This window comes from Notolepis coatsorum (assembly GCF_963971535.1).
Source record: "Notolepis coatsorum genome assembly, chromosome: 10".
Lineage (NCBI taxonomy): Eukaryota > Metazoa > Chordata > Actinopteri > Aulopiformes > Paralepididae > Notolepis > Notolepis coatsorum.
In genome coordinates this window covers 136,080,542-136,105,160 of record NC_140174.1, presented here as the reverse complement: position 1 = coordinate 136,105,160, position 24,619 = coordinate 136,080,542, and the positions used below count along the sequence as shown (strand labels likewise).

Sequence of the window (24,619 nt, the reverse complement as noted above, 5' to 3'; positions counted from 1 at the left end):
GTAGAGTAGAGTAGAGTAGAGTAGAGTAGAGTAGAGTAGGGTAGAGTAGAGTAGAGTAGAGTAGAGTAGAGTAGAGTAGAGTAGAGTCGAGTCGAGTAGAGTAGAGTAGGGTAGGGTAGAGTAGAGTAGAGTAGAGTAGAGTAGAGTAGAGTAGGATAATAGAGTAGATTGGGTAGGGTAGAGTAAGATAGAGTAGAGTAGGGTAAGGTAAGATAGAGTAGAGTAGGATAATAGAGTAGATTGGGTTAGGGTAGATTAAGATAGAGTAGGGTAGGGTAGGGTATGGTAGGGTAAGATATAGTAGATTGGGTAGGGTAGAGTAAGATAGAGTAGAGTAGGGTAGGGTAGGGTAAAATATAGTAGATTGGGTAGGGTAGAGTAAGATAGAGTAGAGTACAGTAGGGTAGGGTAGGGTAAAATATAGTAGATTGGGTAGGGTAGAGTAAGATAGAGTAGAGTACAGTAGGGTAGGGTAGGGTAAAATATAGTAGATTGGGTAGGGTAGAGTAAGATAGAGTAGAGTAGTAGGCTAGGGTAGAGTAGAGTAGGGTAGCTTCTATGTCACCTCTGTTCTATAGTAGCCTACACTTAATACACCTTGGTGTGAGAGAAGCAATGAAATGAAATGCAACAAGGCATTTGAAATACAGAGTAGGAAACTGAATACCTGTTGATAGTTCCACCCCTTCGTCCTCACAGCCTGCCCTACCCCACCACCTTCAGTATAATTGAGAACATTGCACGTCATTCTCTTCTATACTCTAGTTCTTCATGGATCCACTCTTGTCCAAAAACCTGAGACCAATACCTGAGGCGGTTCCGGGTCCAAAACTCTGCCTTGTCTGTGGGGCCAAACCTGCCTGCCTGCCACCACGGCTGCTGCAGTATTTCTTTCTCTCTCTTCCCACACTGTATTATTGCTAGCACATTTCTGGAGGCAAAGGAGGAGCGGCATATTGTGTGCAGATCTTTTCTTTTTATCACACGTGAATCCTGAGCCAAACTTGGATTCAGCAGGTCTGTGTCCATCTGGAAGCAACATGCTGATTTGTGGATATTACAATTATTCTATTGTCACTCAGGCATTGTGCTAGAGTCCCTCGCCCTTTGTCATTTCATACAAGAAGTGTTTTTTCATGTCCACTTAAAATAGGGCAGGATATCCATCCAAACAGAGGTACCCTAATTGTTACGAAGGGTCAGATTAAACCGAATATATATATTTATTACTTGAGATATATTGTATAGTACTTGTATATCGTCTGATCTCCCTTGTATATTCTTTGTACATATACACGGAATATCCCTTTACCTAGTACAGGCCAGACCATAATATTCGTTCTCCTATTAGAAGCGATCCCCTAGGCGCCACGGCCATACCCCCAATGTCTAGTTCAAAGTCACCGCTAAGACATGTCTGGACATGCCCAGTTCTGCGCAAGAATACGAGACAGAAATAAGGCTGGTACTAGATTGTTCACCTTACGTATAAATACGTCGCAGGTGGATACAGCAGTATATTAACCAATAAGTTGAAGCCTCACACCACGATACAACGTGCTGTGAAGTGGGCCCGTTTTGCCCCCAAATAGAGCCTTGAGACCGCGTGCAAATTGATAGCTGAAGTGTCAGAGTTTAACGCTGGATCGTCGAGTTCGACCTATTCTATTATTAAGTAATAGTCTATTATGTATAGTGCATCGTGCGGCTACCGTTCTACAGTGACCAGCATTACCAACGTTTCATCGTACCAAGCTAGTGTGCTTATCCAGGCTGGGCGGCTTAACCTGGTGCCGTCATCCGAGGAGCCCTAGACAAGAACCGTGTGGATATGTACACTGGATAACCTACCCGACGACTACAGAGCCCTTTTCGGCTGGATTATATTTGCTTTGGTCCTGTAGCTGTTGGAGCGGAGAATCGTCTACACCCACTGTTGTGTGGGATTTACCCTGTGAGGAGCACCACGTCGAGCCCGCCTCTAGTACTCTGAGGCTGGCTAGCTTTCCTCCATGCGGCACTGCATACCGGAGAATAGCTGTTGTTCGTCTACGGATCAAGGGATTATTGCACTGTCTCCTGTACCTGGAGTCTCCTTATTCCTCGTTGACCCAGACTTTCTGCTACCGACAAATCCTCTCCCCTGCTGGCTTACAACCGGAGGGACCCCTTTAGTATCTCCAGCTGATCTACTAGTGTACCATATATAATTCTTATGATACAGGTGGTATTAATTATCTCCTGCGTAATATGCTCATGGACTTACGCTCTTGACCTATTCATGCACATTCTTCGCCTTACAAGCGCAACTCTCAATCTTGATAAGTAATGTAAGATAATCTTTGTGCTGCTAATAAATATTCTTCTAAACCGTATTTCTTGTGAAGCCGTGTTATTGTGGGTGTGTTCATCTCATATACCTGTGTACTGTATGGCCAGTAGTAATGTACATAACTCAGTAGTGGTTTAATGATACCATACTTATTAATACAGTCAGGGAATTGTACCCCTCAGTTACAATTGGTCCTTCGAGCCGGATGGTAATTAGCGTAATATTAATATAATATTAATATTGACATGGCCAGCGGTGAACACTCCACAAACGGCTCTCCTAAGATAGAACGCCCGACGCGCAGACGGCAGCCACCTCCTTACCTAGAGGACTACGCTGCCAGTCTACTACCTAGCTTTATAAAGAAGTTAAATACGGATAAAATAAATAAAGCGGATAGTCAAAGCATGTCAAATCCTACCGACCAGACGACCCTGCCAGTAGAGACCCCAGTGGGTTCTAACGTAACTGACCAAGCTCACGGGGGGGACCAGGGGGGACATGACTATACCCCACAACGCCAACGGGACAGTCCCCGGAGAGCTCCAGGATAAAGAAAGCGATCCAGGGACGGAACCCGACCCACTACCAGAAGAGACGCACACCCAGGAGATGGACCTCCTCGGAGCGCGACAGGAGAACGGATCTCCAACGAGCACTGCCAGAAGCCGATCACCTCCGCCGGTGTCTTCCCCCAGCGAAGCGGACAAGATGCTGGCGCAGGCATTCATCGCCACCCTGGCAGCCTCCACCGAACGCGATCGACTTCAAGCGCAACAGACGAGCGAGCGCGAACAAGCTGCAGATCAACGAGAGCGCCTTCACGCGCAACTCCAAGCGCAAGCCCTCAGCGAGCGCGAACACGCTGCAACCGAGCGAGAGCGCTTCCAGGCGCAACAAAGGAGTGAAGACGACCGCATAAGACTGGAGACCAGACGCCTCCAGATGGAAGAGAACATTGAAAGAAGCCGTGCCGATGCACAGTGCGCCGCCGCCAATGCACAGCGCGACGCCGCCCATGCCAGCGCCAATGCACAGCGCGACGCCGCCAATGCCCAGCGCGAAGCAGTGCGCGACGCCGCCCATGCCCAGCGCGAGGCAGAGCGCGACCGGCTGCAGGCGCAGATGATGGACAAATTCATTGCCATGGCGACACCCCCTCTCTCCGCACGGAGCTCCCGGAGATCATCACGACAAGGGTCTAGGACACATTCCCGGGACCCGGGACCCCGCCAACAGGAGGATCCTGTCCACGTCTCCGAACCCCCTCCCCGGCCGGTCCATACGAGACCCAGCAACCGGGAAGAACCGGACCACGCCGAGAGACTGAACAGAAGACTCCAGGACCTAGCAGAGGAAGAGGAAGAGGAAGAGGAGGAATGTCAAGCCGACCAGCAGCAACGTACTCTGGACCAGGAGGCCCAGTACAGCCCCGACCAGCAGCAACGTACTCTGGACCAGGAGGCCCAGTACAGCCCAGACGTCAGCCCCGAATCACTGCGCTACAAACCCCCGACTCAACTCACGGGTGAGTTTGACGCACCGTCAGCACCGAGGAACAGCACCTGGGTACCCGGCCCCTGGTACCCACCAAGTACCAGCCCACGACGACACGTACGGGGAGACTCGCCCAGGAGGCCTCTCCCCCAACGCTCACCGATGTGCCAGCCATCCATGGCATCGTACCTTGGCACACCGACGTTCCCGGACTTCACACACGAGAACAGAGCACAGTACACAGAGCTACGAATGTGCTTAGAGACAATGATGTCCGATGTCCCCGATGAGACGTACAAGTATGCTATCCTACTCAAGCACCTGAAGGTGCCCAGAGCGCATAATATAGCGCTGGCATATTCCAACTCAAGTACCCCATACACCGCGGCTCTAGTAGCCCTCGACCAACGTTATGGACGCATATGGGACTACGTGATACAAGAGATAAGAGACATCGACCGTCTCCCCCCAGCCAGAGACAACAGAGCATTGGATGACCTCTCTATCAAGGTACAGTCCCTGGTAGGGATGCTGGGGTCCCAAAAGGAAAAAGGGATATACGAACTGTACGCTAACTCTAATGTAGAAAGAATATTAGAGAAGCTCCCTCCCGCCCGACAAGAGCATTTTCGGCGGCAGAGAGACCACCGCGACCCCAACGGCCCAGAGGCATCCCTCCTAGACTTATCTGACTTCCTCGCGAGAGAAGTCAGCAGCCTACGACTGGACACGTTCGTATGGAGTGGACCAAGCCCAAGACCAGGACCTCGGGGATCAAATGATAACCGCCGGTCGGTGACCGTTATGCACCAAGCCGAATCAGTACCGCAGCACAAGAACCACAACACCCCCTCGACGAAAGAGGAGTGGAAGATTGAATGCCAGTACTGTGAAGGGGAACATCGGCTGTATCAATGCGACACTTTCGGGAAGCTGACCACGGACGAGGTGAGTCAGTGGATCAAAGACCACCGCGCTGCTTCCGCTGCGCGCGCAGCCATATGGCAGCTGAGTGCCGCTTGAAGAAGAAGTGCAGCAGGTGCGGCGGCGCCCACTTGGAGGTCCTGCATGACATCAACAGGCGTCCGCCAGGACAACAAAGTGGGCCCGTCACGGTAATGTACCAGGCCGAGGCGGTGGCACCAGTACCAAAGATCCACCAGACCGCTCCCTACTGTACCGACTGCTACAGCAGACACTGGGAGTCACGGTGCTACTCGGACGACCGCGAGTCGGCACCACCCCAGACGATCCAAAGCAACCGACCAACAGGAGTGCTCCACATTGACCAGCATAGCGGGACCCCCTGAGTGCTCATCAAAGTGGTCAGAGTGCTCCTGAGCTACGAGGACAAGGTCCTGGACACTTACGCCGTCCTGGACGATGGGTCTGAAAAGACTCTCCTCCTCGCTTCCGCCGCAGCCCAGTTGGGCCTGCGGGGTGCCAAAGGTACCATGACAATACGCACCATCAGAAGAGACCAGAAGACCATAAAGGGTGAAAAGGTCTCCTTCAAGATAGCAGCGGTGGACCAGCCCGAGAAGCAGTATAGTATTACCAACGTCTTCACCAGCCACGACATAGGCCTATCACAGTACACCTACCCCATCCCACAGCTGATGGCGAAGTATGTGCACCTACGTCAACTACCTATACCGCTTATCGACGGCGCCACACCGACCCTGCTCATCGGCTCCGACCACGCGGACCTCATTCTCCCAATTGAGGCGGCCCACATCGGACCCAAAGGATGCCCAGTCGCTGTTCAGACCCGACTGGGGTGGACGCTCCAGGGCCCCCTCTACGGACTTGACAGTCAACCCACGTCTACACGCTGCCTACACACAAAGGCGAGCGACACCGGCCACTCCCTCGTACAGCCCGTTGAGAGGCTATTGACATTAAGCGAGAGGCCTGTGAGAGAACCGTGGGCACAATAGGGAGTTCGGAACTCGACCCCCCTCAGCTGCGCTCCAGACGTAGCTGACCTCGAACCCAGCACCCCAAGCGACTCCTTGATGGTGCGGCCGGAACCGGCCCCTCCTCAGACGGGGTACAGAGCAAACAAGAGAAACAGACGGAGGAGGTGGAGGCGCAGCCAAGCACAGATCAAAGCAGTCTCAGGCCCGCTTCCTCCTAACCCCCCGACCATCCCTTCCAGCCCGTCAGAAGCGGGTCAAGGACGGGGACAACTTAAAAGTGGACACAGTCGCCATGATTATCGACCAGTCACTACCCCGAGCTATGTGGCCGGCCGGCCGGCCGGGTAAGCAAAGTGATCACTGGTGCTGACGGAAAGGTCAGAGCGGCAGAAGTGCTCGTCCAAGGGCGGACATACACCCGACCCGTGGCGAGGCTGATAGAGTTGCCAAGGCTCCCCGACTCTCTTGATGACGACCATGACCCCCTGACTTTGTGAACTGCCCTACCCTCACAACGGACATTGAGTAGTGGACAGTGCGGTTAATCTGTCTCTGCTTATCTAATTAGGTGCGGACTAATTAGGAGGCGGCTGTTACGAAGGGTCAGATTAAACCGAATATATATATTTATTACTTGAGATATATTGTATAGTACTTGTATATCGTCTGATATCCCTTGTATATTCTTTGTACATATACACGGAATATCCCTTTACCTAGTACAGGCCAGACCATAATATTCGTTCTCCTATTGGAAGCGATCCCCTAGGCGCCACGGCCATACCCCCAATGTCTAGTTCAAAGTCACCGCTAAGACATGTCTGGACATGCCCGGTTCTGCGCAAGAATACGAGACAGAAATAAGGCTGGTACTAGATTGTTCACCTTACGTATAAATACGTCGCAGGTGGATACAGCAGTATGTTAACCAATAAGTTGAAGCCTCACACCACGATACAACGTGCTGTGAAGTGGGCCCGTTTTGCCCCGAAATAGAGCCTTGAGACCGCGTGCGAATTGATAGCTGAAGTGTCAGAGTTTAACGCTGGATCGTCGTGTTCGACCTATTCTATTATTAAGTAATAGTCTATTATGTATAGTGCATCGTGCGGCTACCGTTCTACAGTGACCAGCATTACCAACGTTTCATCGTACCGAGCTAGTGTGCTTATCCAGGCTGGGCGGCTTAACCTGGTGCCGTCATCCGAGGAGCCCTAGACGAGAACCGTGTGGATATGTACACTGGATAACCTACCCGACGACTACAGAGCCCTTTTCGGCTGGATTATATTTGCTTTGGTCCTGTAGCTGTTGGAGCGGAGAATCGTCTACACCCACTGTTGTGTGGGATTTACCCTGTGAGGAGCACCACGTCGAGCCCGCCTCTAGTACTCTGAGGCTGGCTAGCTTTCCTCCATGCGGCACTGCATACCGGAGAATAGCTGTTGTTCGTCTACGGATCAAGGGATTATTGCACTGTCTCCTGTACCTGGAGTCTCCTTATTCCTCGTTGACCCAGACTTTCTGCTACCGACAAATCCTCTCCCCTGCTGGCTTACAACCGGAGGGACCCCTTTAGTATCTCCAGCTGATCTACTAGTGTACCATATATAATTCTTATGATACAGGTGGTATTAATTATCTCCTGCGTAATATGCTCATGGACTTACGCTCTTGACCTATTCATGCACATTCTTCGCCTTACAAGCGCAACTCTCAATCTTGATAAGTAATGTAAGATAATCTTTGTGCTGCTAATAAATATTCTTCTAAACCGTATTTCTTGTGAAGCCGTGTTATTGTGGGTGTGTTCATCTCATATACCTGTGTACTGTATGGCCAGTAGTAATGTACATAACTCAGTAGTGGTTTAATGATACCATACTTATTAATACAGTCAGGGAATTGTACCCCTCAGTTACAATTGGTCCTTCGAGCCGGATGGTAATTAGCGTAATATTAATATAATATTAATATTGACATGGCCAGCGGTGAACACTCCACAAACGGCTCTCCTAAGATAGAACGCCCGACGCGCAGACGGCAGCCACCTCCTTACCTAGAGGACTACGCTGCCAGTCTACTACCTAGCTTTATAAAGAAGTTAAATACGGATAAAATAAATAAAGCGGATAGTCAAAGCATGTCAAATCCTACCGACCAGACGACCCTGCCAGTAGAGACCCCAGTGGGTTCTAACGTAACTGACCAAGCTCACGGGGGGGACCAGGGGGGACATGACATGACTATACCCCACAACGCCAACGGGACAGTCCCCGGAGAGCTCCAGGATAAAGAAAGCGATCCAGGGACGGAACCCGACCCACTACCAGAAGAGACGCACACCCAGGAGATGGACCTCCTCGGAGCGCGACAGGAGAACGGATCTCCAACGAGCACTGCCAGAAGCCGATCACCTCCGCCGGTGTCTTCCCCCAGCGAAGCGGACAAGATGCTGGCGCAGGCATTCATCGCCACCCTGGCAGCCTCCACCGAACGCGATCGACTTCAAGCGCAACAGACGAGCGAGCGCGAACAAGCTGCAGATCAACGAGAGCGCCTTCACGCGCAACTCCAAGCGCAAGCCCTCAGCGAGCGCGAACACGCTGCAACCGAGCGAGAGCGCTTCCAGGCGCAACAAAGGAGTGAAGACGACCGCATAAGACTGGAGACCAGACGCCTCCAGACGGAAGAGAACATTGAAAGAAGCCGTGCCGATGCACAGTGCGCCGCCGCCAATGCACAGCGCGACGCCGCCCATGCCAGCGCCAATGCACAGCGCGACGCCGCCAATGCCCAGCGCGAAGCAGTGCGCGACGCCGCCCATGCCCAGCGCGAGGCAGAGCGCGACCGGCTGCAGGCGCAGATGATGGACAAATTCATTGCCATGGCGACACCCCCTCTCTCCGCACGGAGCTCCCGGAGATCATCACGACAAGGGTCTAGGACACATTCCCGGGACCCGGGACCCCGCCAACAGGAGGATCCTGTCCACGTCTCCGAACCCCCTCCCCGGCCGGTCCATACGAGACCCAGCAACCGGGAAGAACCGGACCACGCCGAGAGACTGAACAGAAGACTCCAGGACCTAGCAGAGGAAGAGGAAGAGGAAGAGGAGGAATGTCAAGCCGACCAGCAGCAACGTACTCTGGACCAGGAGGCCCAGTACAGCCCCGACCAGCAGCAACGTACTCTGGACCAGGAGGCCCAGTACAGCCCAGACGTCAGCCCCGAATCACTGCGCTACAAACCCCCGACTCAACTCACGGGTGAGTTTGACGCACCGTCAGCACCGAGGAACAGCACCTGGGTACCCGACCCCTGGTACCCACCAAGTACCAGCCCACGACGACACGTACGGGGAGACTCGCCCAGGAGGCCTCTCCCCCAACGCTCACCGATGTGCCAGCCATCCATGGCATCGTACCTTGGCACACCGACGTTCCCGGACTTCACACACGAGAACAGAGCACAGTACACAGAGCTACGAATGTGCTTAGAGACAATGATGTCCGATGTCCCCGATGAGACGTACAAGTATGCTATCCTACTCAAGCACCTGAAGGTGCCCAGAGCGCATAATATAGCGCTGGCATATTCCAACTCAAGTACCCCATACACCGCGGCTCTAGTAGCCCTCGACCAACGTTATGGACGCATATGGGACTACGTGATACAAGAGATAAGAGACATCGACCGTCTCCCCCCAGCCAGAGACAACAGAGCATTGGATGACCTCTCTATCAAGGTACAGTCCCTGGTAGGGATGCTGGGGTCCCAAAAGGAAAAAGGGATATACGAACTGTACGCTAACTCTAATGTAGAAAGAATATTAGAGAAGCTCCCTCCCGCCCGACAAGAGCATTTTCGGCGGCAGAGAGACCACCGCGACCCCAACGGCCCAGAGGCATCCCTCCTAGACTTATCTGACTTCCTCGCGAGAGAAGTCAGCAGCCTACGACTGGACACGTTCGTATGGAGTGGACCAAGCCCAAGACCAGGACCTCGGGGATCAAATGATAACCGCCGGTCGGTGACCGTTATGCACCAAGCCGAATCAGTACCGCAGCACAAGAACCACAACACCCCCTCGACGAAAGAGGAGTGGAAGATTGAATGCCAGTACTGTGAAGGGGAACATCGGCTGTATCAATGCGACACTTTCGGGAAGCTGACCACGGACGAGGTGAGTCAGTGGATCAAAGACCACCGCGCTGCTTCCGCTGCGCGCGCAGCCATATGGCAGCTGAGTGCCGCTTGAAGAAGAAGTGCAGCAGGTGCGGCGGCGCCCACTTGGAGGTCCTGCATGACATCAACAGGCGTCCGCCAGGACAACAAAGTGGGCCCGTCACGGTAATGTACCAGGCCGAGGCGGTGGCACCAGTACCAAAGATCCACCAGACCGCTCCCTACTGTACCGACTGCTACAGCAGACACTGGGAGTCACGGTGCTACTCGGACGACCGCGAGTCGGCACCACCCCAGACGATCCAAAGCAACCGACCAACAGGAGTGCTCCACATTGACCAGCATAGCGGGACCCCCTGAGTGCTCATCAAAGTGGTCAGAGTGCTCCTGAGCTACGAGGACATGGTCCTGGACACTTACGCCGTCCTGGACGATGGGTCTGAAAAGACTCTCCTCCTCGCTTCTGCCGCAGCCCAGTTGGGCCTGCGGGGTGCCAAAGGTACCATGACAATACGCACCATCAGAAGAGACCAGAAGACCATAAAGGGTGAAAAGGTCTCCTTCAAGATAGCAGCGGTGGACCAGCCCGAGAAGCAGTATAGTATTACCAACGTCTTCACCAGCCACGACATAGGCCTATCACAGTACACCTACCCCATCCCACAGCTGATGGCGAAGTATGTGCACCTACGTCAACTACCTATACCGCTTATCGACGGCGCCACACCGACCCTGCTCATCGGCTCCGACCACGCGGACCTCATTCTCCCAATTGAGGCGGCCCACATCGGACCCAAAGGATGCCCAGTCGCTGTTCAGACCCGACTGGGGTGGACGCTCCAGGGCCCCCTCTACGGACTTGACAGTCAACCCACGTCTACACGCTGCCTACACACAAAGGCGAGCGACACCGGCCACTCCCTCGTACAGCCCGTTGAGAGGCTATTGACATTAAGCGAGAGGCCTGTGAGAGAACCGTGGGCACAAGAGGGAGTTCGGAACTCGACCCCCCTCAGCTGCGCTCCAGACGTAGCTGACCTCGAACCCAGCACCCCAAGCGACTCCTTGATGGTGCGGCCGGAACCGGCCCCTCCTCAGACGGGGTACAGAGCAAACAAGAGAAACAGACGGAGGAGGTGGAGGCGCAGCCAAGCACAGATCAAAGCAGTCTCAGGCCCGCTTCCTCCTAACCCCCCGACCATCCCTTCCAGCCCGTCAGAAGCGGGTCAAGGACGGGGACAACTTAAAAGTGGACACAGTCGCCATGATTATCGACCAGTCACTACCCCGAGCTATGTGGCCGGCCGGCCGGCCGGGTAAGCAAAGTGATCACTGGTGCTGACGGAAAGGTCAGAGCGGCAGAAGTGCTCGTCCAAGGGCGGACATACACCCGACCCGTGGCGAGGCTGATAGAGTTGCCAAGGCTCCCCGACTCTCTTGATGACGACCATGACCCCCTGACTTTGTGAACTGCCCTACCCTCACAACGGACATTGAGTAGTGGACAGTGCGGTTAATCTGTCTCTGCTTATCTAATTAGGTGCGGACTAATTAGGAGGCGGCTGTTACGAAGGGTCAGATTAAACCGAATATATATATTTATTACTTGAGATATATTGTATAGTACTTGTATATCGTCTGATATCCCTTGTATATTCTTTGTACATATACACGGAATATCCCTTTACCTAGTACAGGCCAGACCATAATATTCGTTCTCCTATTGGAAGCGATCCCCTAGGCGCCACGGCCATACCCCCAATGTCTAGTTCAAAGTCACCGCTAAGACATGTCTGGACATGCCCGGTTCTGCGCAAGAATACGAGACAGAAATAAGGCTGGTACTAGATTGTTCACCTTACGTATAAATACGTCGCAGGTGGATACAGCAGTATGTTAACCAATAAGTTGAAGCCTCACACCACGATACAACGTGCTGTGAAGTGGGCCCGTTTTGCCCCGAAATAGAGCCTTGAGACCGCGTGCGAATTGATAGCTGAAGTGTCAGAGTTTAACGCTGGATCGTCGTGTTCGACCTATTCTATTATTAAGTAATAGTCTATTATGTATAGTGCATCGTGCGGCTACCGTTCTACAGTGACCAGCATTACCAACGTTTCATCGTACCGAGCTAGTGTGCTTATCCAGGCTGGGCGGCTTAACCTGGTGCCGTCATCCGAGGAGCCCTAGACGAGAACCGTGTGGATATGTACACTGGATAACCTACCCGACGACTACAGAGCCCTTTTCGGCTGGATTATATTTGCTTTGGTCCTGTAGCTGTTGGAGCGGAGAATCGTCTACACCCACTGTTGTGTGGGATTTACCCTGTGAGGAGCACCACGTCGAGCCCGCCTCTAGTACTCTGAGGCTGGCTAGCTTTCCTCCATGCGGCACTGCATAGCGGAGAATAGCTGTTGTTCGTCTACGGATCAAGGGATTATTGCACTGTCTCCTGTACCTGGAGTCTCCTTATTCCTCGTTGACCCAGACTTTCTGCTACCGACAAATCCTCTCCCCTGCTGGCTTACAACCGGAGGGACCCCTTTAGTATCTCCAGCTGATCTACTAGTGTACCATATATAATTCTTATGATACAGGTGGTATTAATTATCTCCTGTGTAATATGCTCATGGACTTACGCTCTTGACCTATTCATGCACATTCTTCGCCTTACAAGCGCAACTCTCAATCTTGATAAGTAATGTAAGATAATCTTTGTGCTGCTAATAAATATTCTTCTAAACCGTATTTCTTGTGAAGCCGTGTTATTGTGGGTGTGTTCATCTCATATACCTGTGTACTGTATGGCCAGTAGTAATGTACATAACTCAGTAGTGGTTTAATGATACCATACTTATTAATACAGTCAGGGAATTGTACCCCTCAGTTACAATTGGTCCTTCGAGCCGGATGGTAATTAGCGTAATATTAATATAATATTAATATTGACATGGCCAGCGGTGAACACTCCACAAACGGCTCTCCTAAGATAGAACGCCCGACGCGCAGACGGCAGCCACCTCCTTACCTAGAGGACTACGCTGCCAGTCTACTACCTAGCTTTATAAAGAAGTTAAATACGGATAAAATAAATAAAGCGGATAGTCAAAGCATGTCAAATCCTACCGACCAGACGACCCTGCCAGTAGAGACCCCAGTGGGTTCTAACGTAACTGACCAAGCTCACGGGGGGGACCAGGGGGGACATGACATGACTATACCCCACAACGCCAACGGGACAGTCCCCGGAGAGCTCCAGGATAAAGAAAGCGATCCAGGGACGGAACCCGACCCACTACCAGAAGAGACGCACACCCAGGAGATGGACCTCCTCGGAGCGCGACAGGAGAACGGATCTCCAACGAGCACTGCCAGAAGCCGATCACCTCCGCCGGTGTCTTCCCCCAGCGAAGCGGACAAGATGCTGGCGCAGGCATTCATCGCCACCCTGGCAGCCTCCACCGAACGCGATCGACTTCAAGCGCAACAGACGAGCGAGCGTGAACAAGCTGCAGATCAACGAGAGCGCCTTCACGCGCAACTCCAAGCGCAAGCCCTCAGCGAGCGCGAACACGCTGCAACCGAGCGAGAGCGCTTCCAGGCGCAACAAAGGAGTGAAGACGACCGCATAAGACTGGAGACCAGACGCCTCCAGACGGAAGAGAACATTGAAAGAAGCCGTGCCGATGCACAGTGCGCCGCCGCCAATGCACAGCGCGACGCCGCCCATGCCAGCGCCAATGCACAGCGCGACGCCGCCAATGCCCAGCGCGAAGCAGCGCCGCCCATGCCCAGCGCGAGGCAGAGCGCGACCGGCTGCAGGCGCAGATGATGGACAAATTCATTGCCATGGCGACACCCCCTCTCTCCGCACGGAGCTCCCGGAGATCATCACGACAAGGGTCTAGGACACATTCCCGGGACCCGGGACCCCGCCAACAGGAGGATCCTGTCCACGTCTCCGAACCCCCTCCCTGGCCGGTCCATACGAGACCCAGCAACCGGGAAGAACCGGACCACGCCGAGAGACTGAACAGAAGACTCCAGGACCTAGCAGAGGAAGAGGAAGAGGAAGAGGAGGAATGTCAAGCCGACCAGCAGCAACGTACTCTGGACCAGGAGGCCCAGTACAGCCCCGACCAGCAGCAACGTACTCTGGACCAGGAGGCCCAGTACAGCCCAGACGTCAGCCCCGAATCACTGCGCTACAAACCCCCGACTCAACTCACGGGTGAGTTTGACGCACCGTCAGCACCGAGGAACAGCACCTGGGTACCCGACCCCTGGTACCCACCAAGTACCAGCCCACGACGACACGTACGGGGAGACTCGCCCAGGAGGCCTCTCCCCCAACGCTCACCGATGTGCCAGCCATCCATGGCATCGTACCTTGGCACACCGACGTTCCCGGACTTCACACACGAGAACAGAGCACAGTACACAGAGCTACGAATGTGCTTAGAGACAATGATGTCCGATGTCCCCGATGAGACGTACAAGTATGCTATCCTACTCAAGCACCTGAAGGTGCCCAGAGCGCATAATATAGCGCTGGCATATTCCAACTCAAGTACCCCATACACCGCGGCTCTAGTAGCCCTCGACCAACGTTATGGACGCATATGGGACTACGTGATACAAGAGATAAGAGACATCGACCGTCTCCCCCCAGCCAGAGACAACAGAGCATTGGATGACCTCTCTATCAAGGTACAGTCCCTGGTAGGGATGCTGGGGTCCCAAAAGGAAAAAGGGATATACGAACTGTACGCTAACTCTAATGTAGAAAGAATATTAGAGAAGCTCCCTCCCGCCCGACAAGAGCATTTTCGGCGGCAGAGAGACCACCGCGACCCCAACGGCCCAGAGGCATCCCTCCTAGACTTATCTGACTTCCTCGCGAGAGAAGTCAGCAGCCTACGACTGGACACGTTCGTATGGAGTGGACCAAGCCCAAGACCAGGACCTCGGGGATCAAATGATAACCGCCGGTCGGTGACCGTTATGCACCAAGCCGAATCAGTACCGCAGCACAAGAACCACAACACCCCCTCGACGAAAGAGGAGTGGAAGATTGAATGCCAGTACTGTGAAGGGGAACATCGGCTGTATCAATGCGACACTTTCGGGAAGCTGACCACGGACGAGGTGAGTCAGTGGATCAAAGACCACCGCGCTGCTTCCGCTGCGCGCGCAGCCATATGGCAGCTGAGTGCCGCTTGAAGAAGAAGTGCAGCAGGTGCGGCGGCGCCCACTTGGAGGTCCTGCATGACATCAACAGGCGTCCGCCAGGACAACAAAGTGGGCCCGTCACGGTAATGTACCAGGCCGAGGCGGTGGCACCAGTACCAAAGATCCACCAGACCGCTCCCTACTGTACCGACTGCTACAGCAGACACTGGGAGTCACGGTGCTACTCGGACGACCGCGAGTCGGCACCACCCCAGACGATCCAAAGCAACCGACCAACAGGAGTGCTCCACATTGACCAGCATAGCGGGACCCCCTGAGTGCTCATCAAAGTGGTCAGAGTGCTCCTGAGCTACGAGGACAAGGTCCTGGACACTTACGCCGTCCTGGACGATGGGTCTGAAAAGACTCTCCTCCTCGCTTCCGCCGCAGCCCAGTTGGGCCTGCGGGGTGCCAAAGGTACCGAGAAGCAGTATAGTATTACCAACGTCTTCACCAGCCACGACATAGGCCTATCACAGTACACCTACCCCATCCCACAGCTGATGGCGAAGTATGTGCACCTACGTCAACTACCTATACCGCTTATCGACGGCGCCACACCGACCCTGCTCATCGGCTCCGACCACGCGGACCTCATTCTCCCAATTGAGGCGGCCCACATCGGACCCAAAGGATGCCCAGTCGCTGTTCAGACCCGACTGGGGTGGACGCTCCAGGGCCCCCTCTACGGACTTGACAGTCAACCCACGTCTACACGCTGCCTACACACAAAGGCGAGCGACACCGGCCACTCCCTCGTACAGCCCGTTGAGAGGCTATTGACATTAAGCGAGAGGCCTGTGAGAGAACCGTGGGCACAAGAGGGAGTTCGGAACTCGACCCCCCTCAGCTGCGCTCCAGACGTAGCTGACCTCGAACCCAGCACCCCAAGCGACTCCTTGATGGTGCGGCCGGAACCGGCCCCTCCTCAGACGGGGTACAGAGCAAACAAGAGAAACAGACGGAGGAGGTGGAGGCGCAGCCAAGCACAGATCAAAGCAGTCTCAGGCCCGCTTCCTCCTAACCCCCCGACCATCCCTTCCAGCCCGTCAGAAGCGGGTCAAGGACGGGGACAACTTAAAAGTGGACACAGTCGCCATGATTATCGACCAGTCACTACCCCGAGCTATGTGGCCGGCCGGCCGGCCGGGTAAGCAAAGTGATCACTGGTGCTGACGGAAAGGTCAGAGCGGCAGAAGTGCTCGTCCAAGGGCGGACATACACCCGACCCGTGGCGAGGCTGATAGAGTTGCCAAGGCTCCCCGACTCTCTTGATGACGACCATGACCCCCTGACTTTGTGAACTGCCCTACCCTCACAACGGACATTGAGTAGTGGACAGTGCGGTTAATCTGTCTCTGCTTATCTAATTAGGTGCGGACTAATTAGGAGGCGGCTGTTACGAAGGGTCAGATTAAACCGAATATATATATTTATTACTTGAGATATATTGTATAGTACTTGTATATCGTCTGATATCCCTTGTATATTCTTTGTACATATACACGGAATATCCCTTTACCTAGTACAGGCCAGACCATAATATTCGTTCTCCTATTGGAAGCGATCCCCTAGGCGCCACGGCCATACCCCCAATGTCTAGTTCAAAGTCACCGCTAAGACATGTCTGGACATGCCCGGTTCTGCGCAAGAATACGAGACAGAAATAAGGCTGGTACTAGATTGTTCACCTTACGTATAAATACGTCGCAGGTGGATACAGCAGTATGTTAACCAATAAGTTGAAGCCTCACACCACGATACAACGTGCTGTGAAGTGGGCCCGTTTTGCCCCGAAATAGAGCCTTGAGACCGCGTGCGAATTGATAGCTGAAGTGTCAGAGTTTAACGCTGGATCGTCGTGTTCGACCTATTCTATTATTAAGTAATAGTCTATTATGTATAGTGCATCGTGCGGCTACCGTTCTACAGTGACCAGCATTACCAACGTTTCATCGTACCGAGCTAGTGTGCTTATCCAGGCTGGGCGGCTTAACCTGGTGCCGTCATCCGAGGAGCCCTAGACGAGAACCGTGTGGATATGTACACTGGATAACCTACCCGACGACTACAGAGCCCTTTTCGGCTGGATTATATTTGCTTTGGTCCTGTAGCTGTTGGAGCGGAGAATCGTCTACACCCACTGTTGTGTGGGATTTACCCTGTGAGGAGCACCACGTCGAGCCCGCCTCTAGTACTCTGAGGCTGGCTAGCTTTCCTCCATGCGGCACTGCATACCGGAGAATAGCTGTTGTTCGTCTACGGATCAAGGGATTATTGCACTGTCTCCTGTACCTGGAGTCTCCTTATTCCTCGTTGACCCAGACTTTCTGCTACCGACAAATCCTCTCCCCTGCTGGCTTACAACCGGAGGGACCCCTTTAGTATCTCCAGCTGATCTACTAGTGTACCATATATAATTCTTATGATACAGGTGGTATTAATTATCTCCTGTGTAATATGCTCATGGACTTACGCTCTTGACCTATTCATGCACATTCTTCGCCTTACAAGCGCAACTCTCAATCTTGATAAGTAATGTAAGATAATCTTTGTGCTGCTAATAAATATTCTTCTAAACCGTATTTCTTGTGAAGCCGTGTTATTGTGGGTGTGTTCATCTCATATACCTGTGTACTGTATGGCCAGTAGTAATGTACATAACTCAGTAGTGGTTTAATGATACCATACTTATTAATACAGTCAGGGAATTGTACCCCTCAGTTACAATTGGTCCTTCGAGCCGGATGGTAATTAGCGTAATATTAATATAATATTAATATTGACATGGCCAGCGGTGAACACTCCACAAACGGCTCTCCTAAGATAGAACGCCCGACGCGCAGACGGCAGCCACCTCCTTACCTAGAGGACTACGCTGCCAGTCTACTACCTAGCTTTATAAAGAAGTTAAATACGGATAAAATAAATAAAGCGGATAGTCAAAGCATGTCAAATCCTACCGACCAGACGACCCTGCCAGTAGAGACCCCAGTGGGTTCTAACGTAACTGACCAAGCTCACGGGGGGGACCAGGGGGGACATGACATGACTATACCCCACAACGCCAACGGGACAGTCCCCGGAGAGCTCCAGGATAAAGAAAGCGATCCAGGGACGGAACCCGACCCACTACCAGAAGAGACGCACACCCAGGAGATGGACCTCCTCGGAGCGCGACAGGAGAACGGATCTCCAACGAGCACTGCCAGAAGCCGATCACCTCCGCCGGTGTCTTCCCCCAGCGAAGCGGACAAGATGCTGGCGCAGGCATTCATCGCCACCCTGGCAGCCTCCACCGAACGCGATCGACTTCAAGCGCAACAGACGAGCGAGCGCGAACAAGCTGCAGATCAACGAGAGCGCCTTCACGCGCAACTCCAAGCGCAAGCCCTCAGCGAGCGCGAACACGCTGCAACCGAGCGAGAGCGCTTCCAGGCGCAACAAAGGAGTGAAGACGACCGCATAAGACTGGAGACCAGACGCCTCCAGACGGAAGAGAACATTGAAAGAAGCCGTGCCGATGCACAGTGCGCCGCCGCCAATGCACAGCGCGACGCCGCCCATGCCAGCGCCAATGCACAGCGCGACGCCGCCAATGCCCAGCGCGAAGCAGTGCGCGACGCCGCCCATGCCCAGCGCGAGGCAGAGCGCGACCGGCTGCAGGCGCAGATGATGGACAAATTCATTGCCATGGCGACACCCCCTCTCTCCGCACGGAGCTCCCGGAGATCATCACGACAAGGGTCTAGGACACATTCCCGGGACCCGGGACCCCGCCAACAGGAGGATCCTGTCCACGTCTCCGAACCCCCTCCCCGGCCGGTCCATACGAGACCCAGCAACCGGGAAGAACCGGACCACGCCGAGAGACTGAACAGAAGACTCCAGGACCTAGCAGAGGAAGAGGAAGAGGAAGAGGAGGAATGTCAAGCCGACCAGCAGCAACGTACTCTGGACCAGGAGGCCCAGTACAGCCCCGACCAGCAGCAACGTACTCTGGACCAGGAGGCCCAGTACAGCCCAGACGTCAGCCCCGAATCACTGCGCTACAAACCCCCGACTCAACTCACGGGTGAGTTTGACGCACCGTCAGCACCGAGGAACAGCACCTGGGTACCCGACCCCTGGTACCCACCAAGTACCAGCCCACGACGACACATACGGGGAGACTCGCCCAGGAGGCCTCTCCCCCAACGCTCACCGATGTGCCAGCCATCCATGGCATCGTACCTTGGCACACCGACGTTCCCGGACTTCACACACGAGAACAGAGCACAGTACACAGAGCTACGAATGTGCTTAGAGACAATGATGTCCGATGTCCCCGATGAGACGTACAAGTATGCTATCCTACTCAAGCACCTGAAGGTGCCCAGAGCGCATAATATAGCGCTGGCATATTCCAACTCAAGTACCCCATACACCGCGGCTCTAGTAGCCCTCGACCAACGTTATGGACGCATATGGGACTACGTGATACAAGAGATAAGAGACATCGACCGTCTCCCCCCAGCCAGAGACAACAGAGCATTGGATGACCTCTCTATCAAGGTACAGTCCCTGGTAGGGATGCTGGGGTCCCAAAAGGAAAAAGGGATATACGAACTGTACGCTAACTCTAATGTAGAAAGAATATTAGAGAAGCTCCCTCCCGCCCGACAAGAGCATTTTCGGCGGCAGAGAGACCACCGCGACCCCAACGGCCCAGAGGCATCCCTCCTAGACTTATCTGACTTCCTCGCGAGAGAAGTCAGCAGCCTACGACTGGACACGTTCGTATGGAGTGGACCAAGCCCAAGACCAGGACCTCGGGGATCAAATGATAACCGCCGGTCGGTGACCGTTATGCACCAAGCCGAATCAGTACCGCAGCACAAGAACCACAACACCCCCTCGACGAAAGAGGAGTGGAAGATTGAATGCCAGTACTGTGAAGGGGAACATCGGCTGTATCAATGCGACACTTTCGGGAAGCTGACCACGGACGAGGTGAGTCAGTGGATCAAAGACCACCGCGCTGCTTCCGCTGCGCGCGCAGCCATATGGCAGCTGAGTGCCGCTTGAAGAAGAAGTGCAGCAGGTGCGGCGGCGCCCACTTGGAGGTCCTGCATGACATCAACAGGCGTCCGCCAGGACAACAAAGTGGGCCCGTCACGGTAATGTACCAGGCCGAGGCGGTGGCACCAGTACCAAAGATCCACCAGACCGCTCCCTACTGTACCGACTGCTACAGCAGACACTGGGAGTCACGGTGCTACTCGGACGACCGCGAGTCGGCACCACCCCAGACGATCCAAAGCAACCGACCAACAGGAGTGCTCCACATTGACCAGCATAGCGGGACCCCCTGAGTGCTCATCAAAGTGGTCAGAGTGCTCCTGAGCTACGAGGACAAGGTCCTGGACACTTACGCCGTCCTGGACGATGGGTCTGAAAAGACTCTCCTCCTCGCTTCCGCCGCAGCCCAGTTGGGCCTGCGGGGTGCCAAAGGTACCATGACAATACGCACCATCAGAAGAGACCAGAAGACCATAAAGGGTGAAAAGGTCTCCTTCAAGATAGCAGCGGTGGACCAGCCCGAGAAGCAGTATAGTATTACCAACGTCTTCACCAGCCACGACATAGGCCTATCACAGTACACCTACCCCATCCCACAGCTGATGGCGAAGTATGTGCACCTACGTCAACTACCTATACCGCTTATCGACGGCGCCACACCGACCCTGCTCATCGGCTCCGACCACGCGGACCTCATTCTCCCAATTGAGGCGGCCCACATCGGACCCAAAGGATGCCCAGTCGCTGTTCAGACCCGACTGGGGTGGACGCTCCAGGGCCCCCTCTACGGACTTGACAGTCAACCCACGTCTACACGCTGCCTACACACAAAGGCGAGCGACACCGGCCACTCCCTCGTACAGCCCGTTGAGAGGCTATTGACATTAAGCGAGAGGCCTGTGAGAGAACCGTGGGCACAAGAGGGAGTTCGGAACTCGACCCCCCTCAGCTGCGCTCCAGACGTAGCTGACCTCGAACCCAGCACCCCAAGCGACTCCTTGATGGTGCGGCCGGAACCGGCCCCTCCTCAGACGGGGTACAGAGCAAACAAGAGAAACAGACGGAGGAGGTGGAGGCGCAGCCAAGCACAGATCAAAGCAGTCTCAGGCCCGCTTCCTCCTAACCCCCCGACCATCCCTTCCAGCCCGTCAGAAGCGGGTCAAGGACGGGGACAACTTAAAAGTGGACACAGTCGCCATGATTATCGACCAGTCACTACCCCGAGCTATGTGGCCGGCCGGCCGGCCGGGTAAGCAAAGTGATCACTGGTGCTGACGGAAAGGTCAGAGCGGCAGAAGTGCTCGTCCAAGGGCGGACATACACCCGACCCGTGGCGAGGCTGATAGAGTTGCCAAGGCTCCCCGACTCTCTTGATGACGACCATGACCCCCTGACTTTGTGAACTGCCCTACCCTCACAACGGACATTGAGTAGTGGACAGTGCGGTTAATCTGTCTCTGCTTATCTAATTAGGTGCGGACTAATTAGGAGGCGGCTGTTACGAAGGGTCAGATTAAACCGAATATATATATTTATTACTTGAGATATATTGTATAGTACTTGTATATCGTCTGATATCCCTTGTATATTCTTTGTACATATACACGGAATATCCCTTTACCTAGTACAGACAGGCCAGACCATAATATTCGTTCTCCTATTGGAAGCGATCCCCTAGGCGCCACGGCCATACCCCCAATGTCTAGTTCAAAGTCACCGCTAAGACATGTCTGGACATGCCCGGTTCTGCGCAAGAATACGAGACAGAAATAAGGCTGGTACTAGATTGTTCACCTTACGTATAAATACGTCGCAGGTGGATACAGCAGTATGTTAACCAATAAGTTGAAGCCTCACACCACGATACAACGTGCTGTGAAGTGGGCCCGTTTTGCCCCGAAATAGAGCCTTGAGACCGCGTGCGAATTGATAGCTGAAGTGTCAGAGTTTAACGCTGGATCGTCGTGTTCGACCTATTCTATTATTAAGTAATAGTCTATTATGTATAGTGCATCGTGCGGCTACCGTTCTACAGTGACCAGCATTACCAACGTTTCATCGTACCGAGCTAGTGTGCTTATCCAGGCTGGGCGGCTTAACCTGGTGCCGTCATCCGAGGAGCCCTAGACGAGAACCGTGTGGATATGTACACTGGATAACCTACCCGACGACTACAGAGCCCTTTTCGGCTGGATTATATTTGCTTTGGTCCTGTAGCTGTTGGAGCGGAGAATCGTCTACACCCACTGTTGTGTGGGATTTACCCTGTGAGGAGCACCACGTCGAGCCCGCCTCTAGTACTCTGAGGCTGGCTAGCTTTCCTCCATGCGGCACTGCATACCGGAGAATAGCTGTTGTTCGTCTACGGATCAAGGGATTATTGCACTGTCTCCTGTACCTGGAGTCTCCTTATTCCTCGTTGACCCAGACTTTCTGCTACCGACAAATCCTCTCCCCTGCTGGCTTACAACCGGAGGGACCCCTTTAGTATCTCCAGCTGATCTACTAGTGTACCATATATAATTCTTATGATACAGGTGGTATTAATTATCTCCTGCGTAATATGCTCATGGACTTACGCTCTTGACCTATTCATGCACATTCTTCGCCTTACAAGCGCAACTCTCAATCTTGATAAGTAATGTAAGATAATCTTTGTGCTGCTAATAAATATTCTTCTAAACCGTATTTCTTGTGAAGCCGTGTTATTGTGGGTGTGTTCATCTCATATACCTGTGTACTGTATGGCCAGTAGTAATGTACATAACTCAGTAGTGGTTTAATGATACCATACTTATTAATACAGTCAGGGAATTGTACCCCTCAGTTACACTAATGGCTCTCCAACCATCCCGTCAAAGAATGCCCATTTGTGGTTCAACCCCCCCCCCCCCCCCATATTCATGGTCCTGTCGCTGTCCTCACTGGCTCCGTGTTTATCCTACCTTAGTGTACTGGATGGGTAGGTCAGGGATGGGCGTGGGAAGGCCTTGTGCAGCGGCAGCTCCATCTGGAAGCATCTGCCCGTGGTTCTGGTTCTGGCTGGGACTCTGTGCCGGGTGACTGTGTCCATTACCAGACTGGTTCTGGTGGTTGTGACCCGGCTGGGAGCTCATGTCGGCCGGCTTTCCCTCTGAAACAAACAGAAATGGAAGTGTGTGCGCACGTGCGTGTGTACGTACGTGTGCGTGTGTGTGTGTGTGTGTGTGTGTGTGTTCGTGACTCTTGTTTACCCGTACACCGCACTGCATGCATGTCTGAGCGCTTGACTGAGCAAGTGGAAAACCTGGATCACTGAGTGAGAATAGTTTCTTTGGTGTTCTGTCGTAACCCTGTGCATAAGATCCCATCCCTGCCTGTGGAACACAGAGACGACTGTGCCAAATGAGGCACTGGCATTGTCGGCACTGTAACACTGTGGGGTCAGGGGTTGCGGCGGGCACCGTAAAGTCGGGCTGGCGCAGGGCTCCCTGGCTCCTCTGGGCCGGACTGGCCTCATTAGAACTGAGAGGATGTAAGGACAGCAGGGCGGCAGACCTGGAGGGAAAGGAACTACTGGAGGTGTGCTTCATTTATCTCACATTTAAGGCCCGGTCAAAAATGGATGGACATGGATGGATGGACAGACGGACAGACTTACAGATAGATAGATAGATAGATAGATAGATAGATAGATAGATAGATAGATAGATAGATAGATAGATAGATAGATAGATAGATAGATAGATAGATAGATAGATAGATAGATAGATAGATAGATAGATAGATAGATAGATAGATAGATAGATAGATAGATAGATAGATAGATAGATAGATAGATAGATAGATAGATAGATAGATAGATAGATAGATAGATAGATAGATAGATAGATAGATAGATAGATAGATAGATAGATAGATAGATAGATAGATAGATAGATAGATAGATAGATAGATAGATAGATCACCTTTCCATCGATTCAGCCCTGTTGACAGAGTCAGCTATGGAGCGACAATAATGTGTTCATGACGACAAGGTTTCTCTTTAGCCTTTGGCGTGGTTTATTTCACATTGCACCCAACAGTACACGAGTCCTTCTCTTGTGAGAGCGACGGAGGAAGAGAGTGAAGGGGGAGGTAACATCTCCTTTTATACTTCTCACCTGGCATCAGCTACAATAGCTACGCCTATAACGCCCTCTTGTGGAAACAGTTAGACAGTTACATGCAATCATTCATAACATCTAACTTCAACAAGCCCCACTTCAGCTTGAATGGAAAGTAAAGAGAAAACGGGGCCCTGCAGATAGGTCTATTCAAGAGGCGGCAAACGCACCCTAATAATTGGGAAGATGTTTGCTTTGATAAGGGCCTCCCGTTGCGTCGCAGTCTTCCCGGAACAATG

At 53.2% G+C, this 24,619-nt stretch overlaps 1 protein-coding gene across 1 annotated transcript in view; it reads right to left on the bottom strand.

The window, feature by feature from the left end:
• The window catches only part of LOC311235733 (aldehyde dehydrogenase, cytosolic 2-like), a gene marked incomplete at both ends in the record, with an annotated part of 150,114 nt that extends 126,763 nt beyond the window's left edge, over positions 1-23,351 (bottom strand). Inside the window, 1 exon segment of the mRNA XM_084323199.1 lies at positions 23,181-23,351. Within this exon segment, the coding sequence (XP_084179325.1) occupies positions 23,181-23,351 (171 nt within the window).
• Between the last annotated feature and the right edge of the window lie 1,268 nt (positions 23,352-24,619).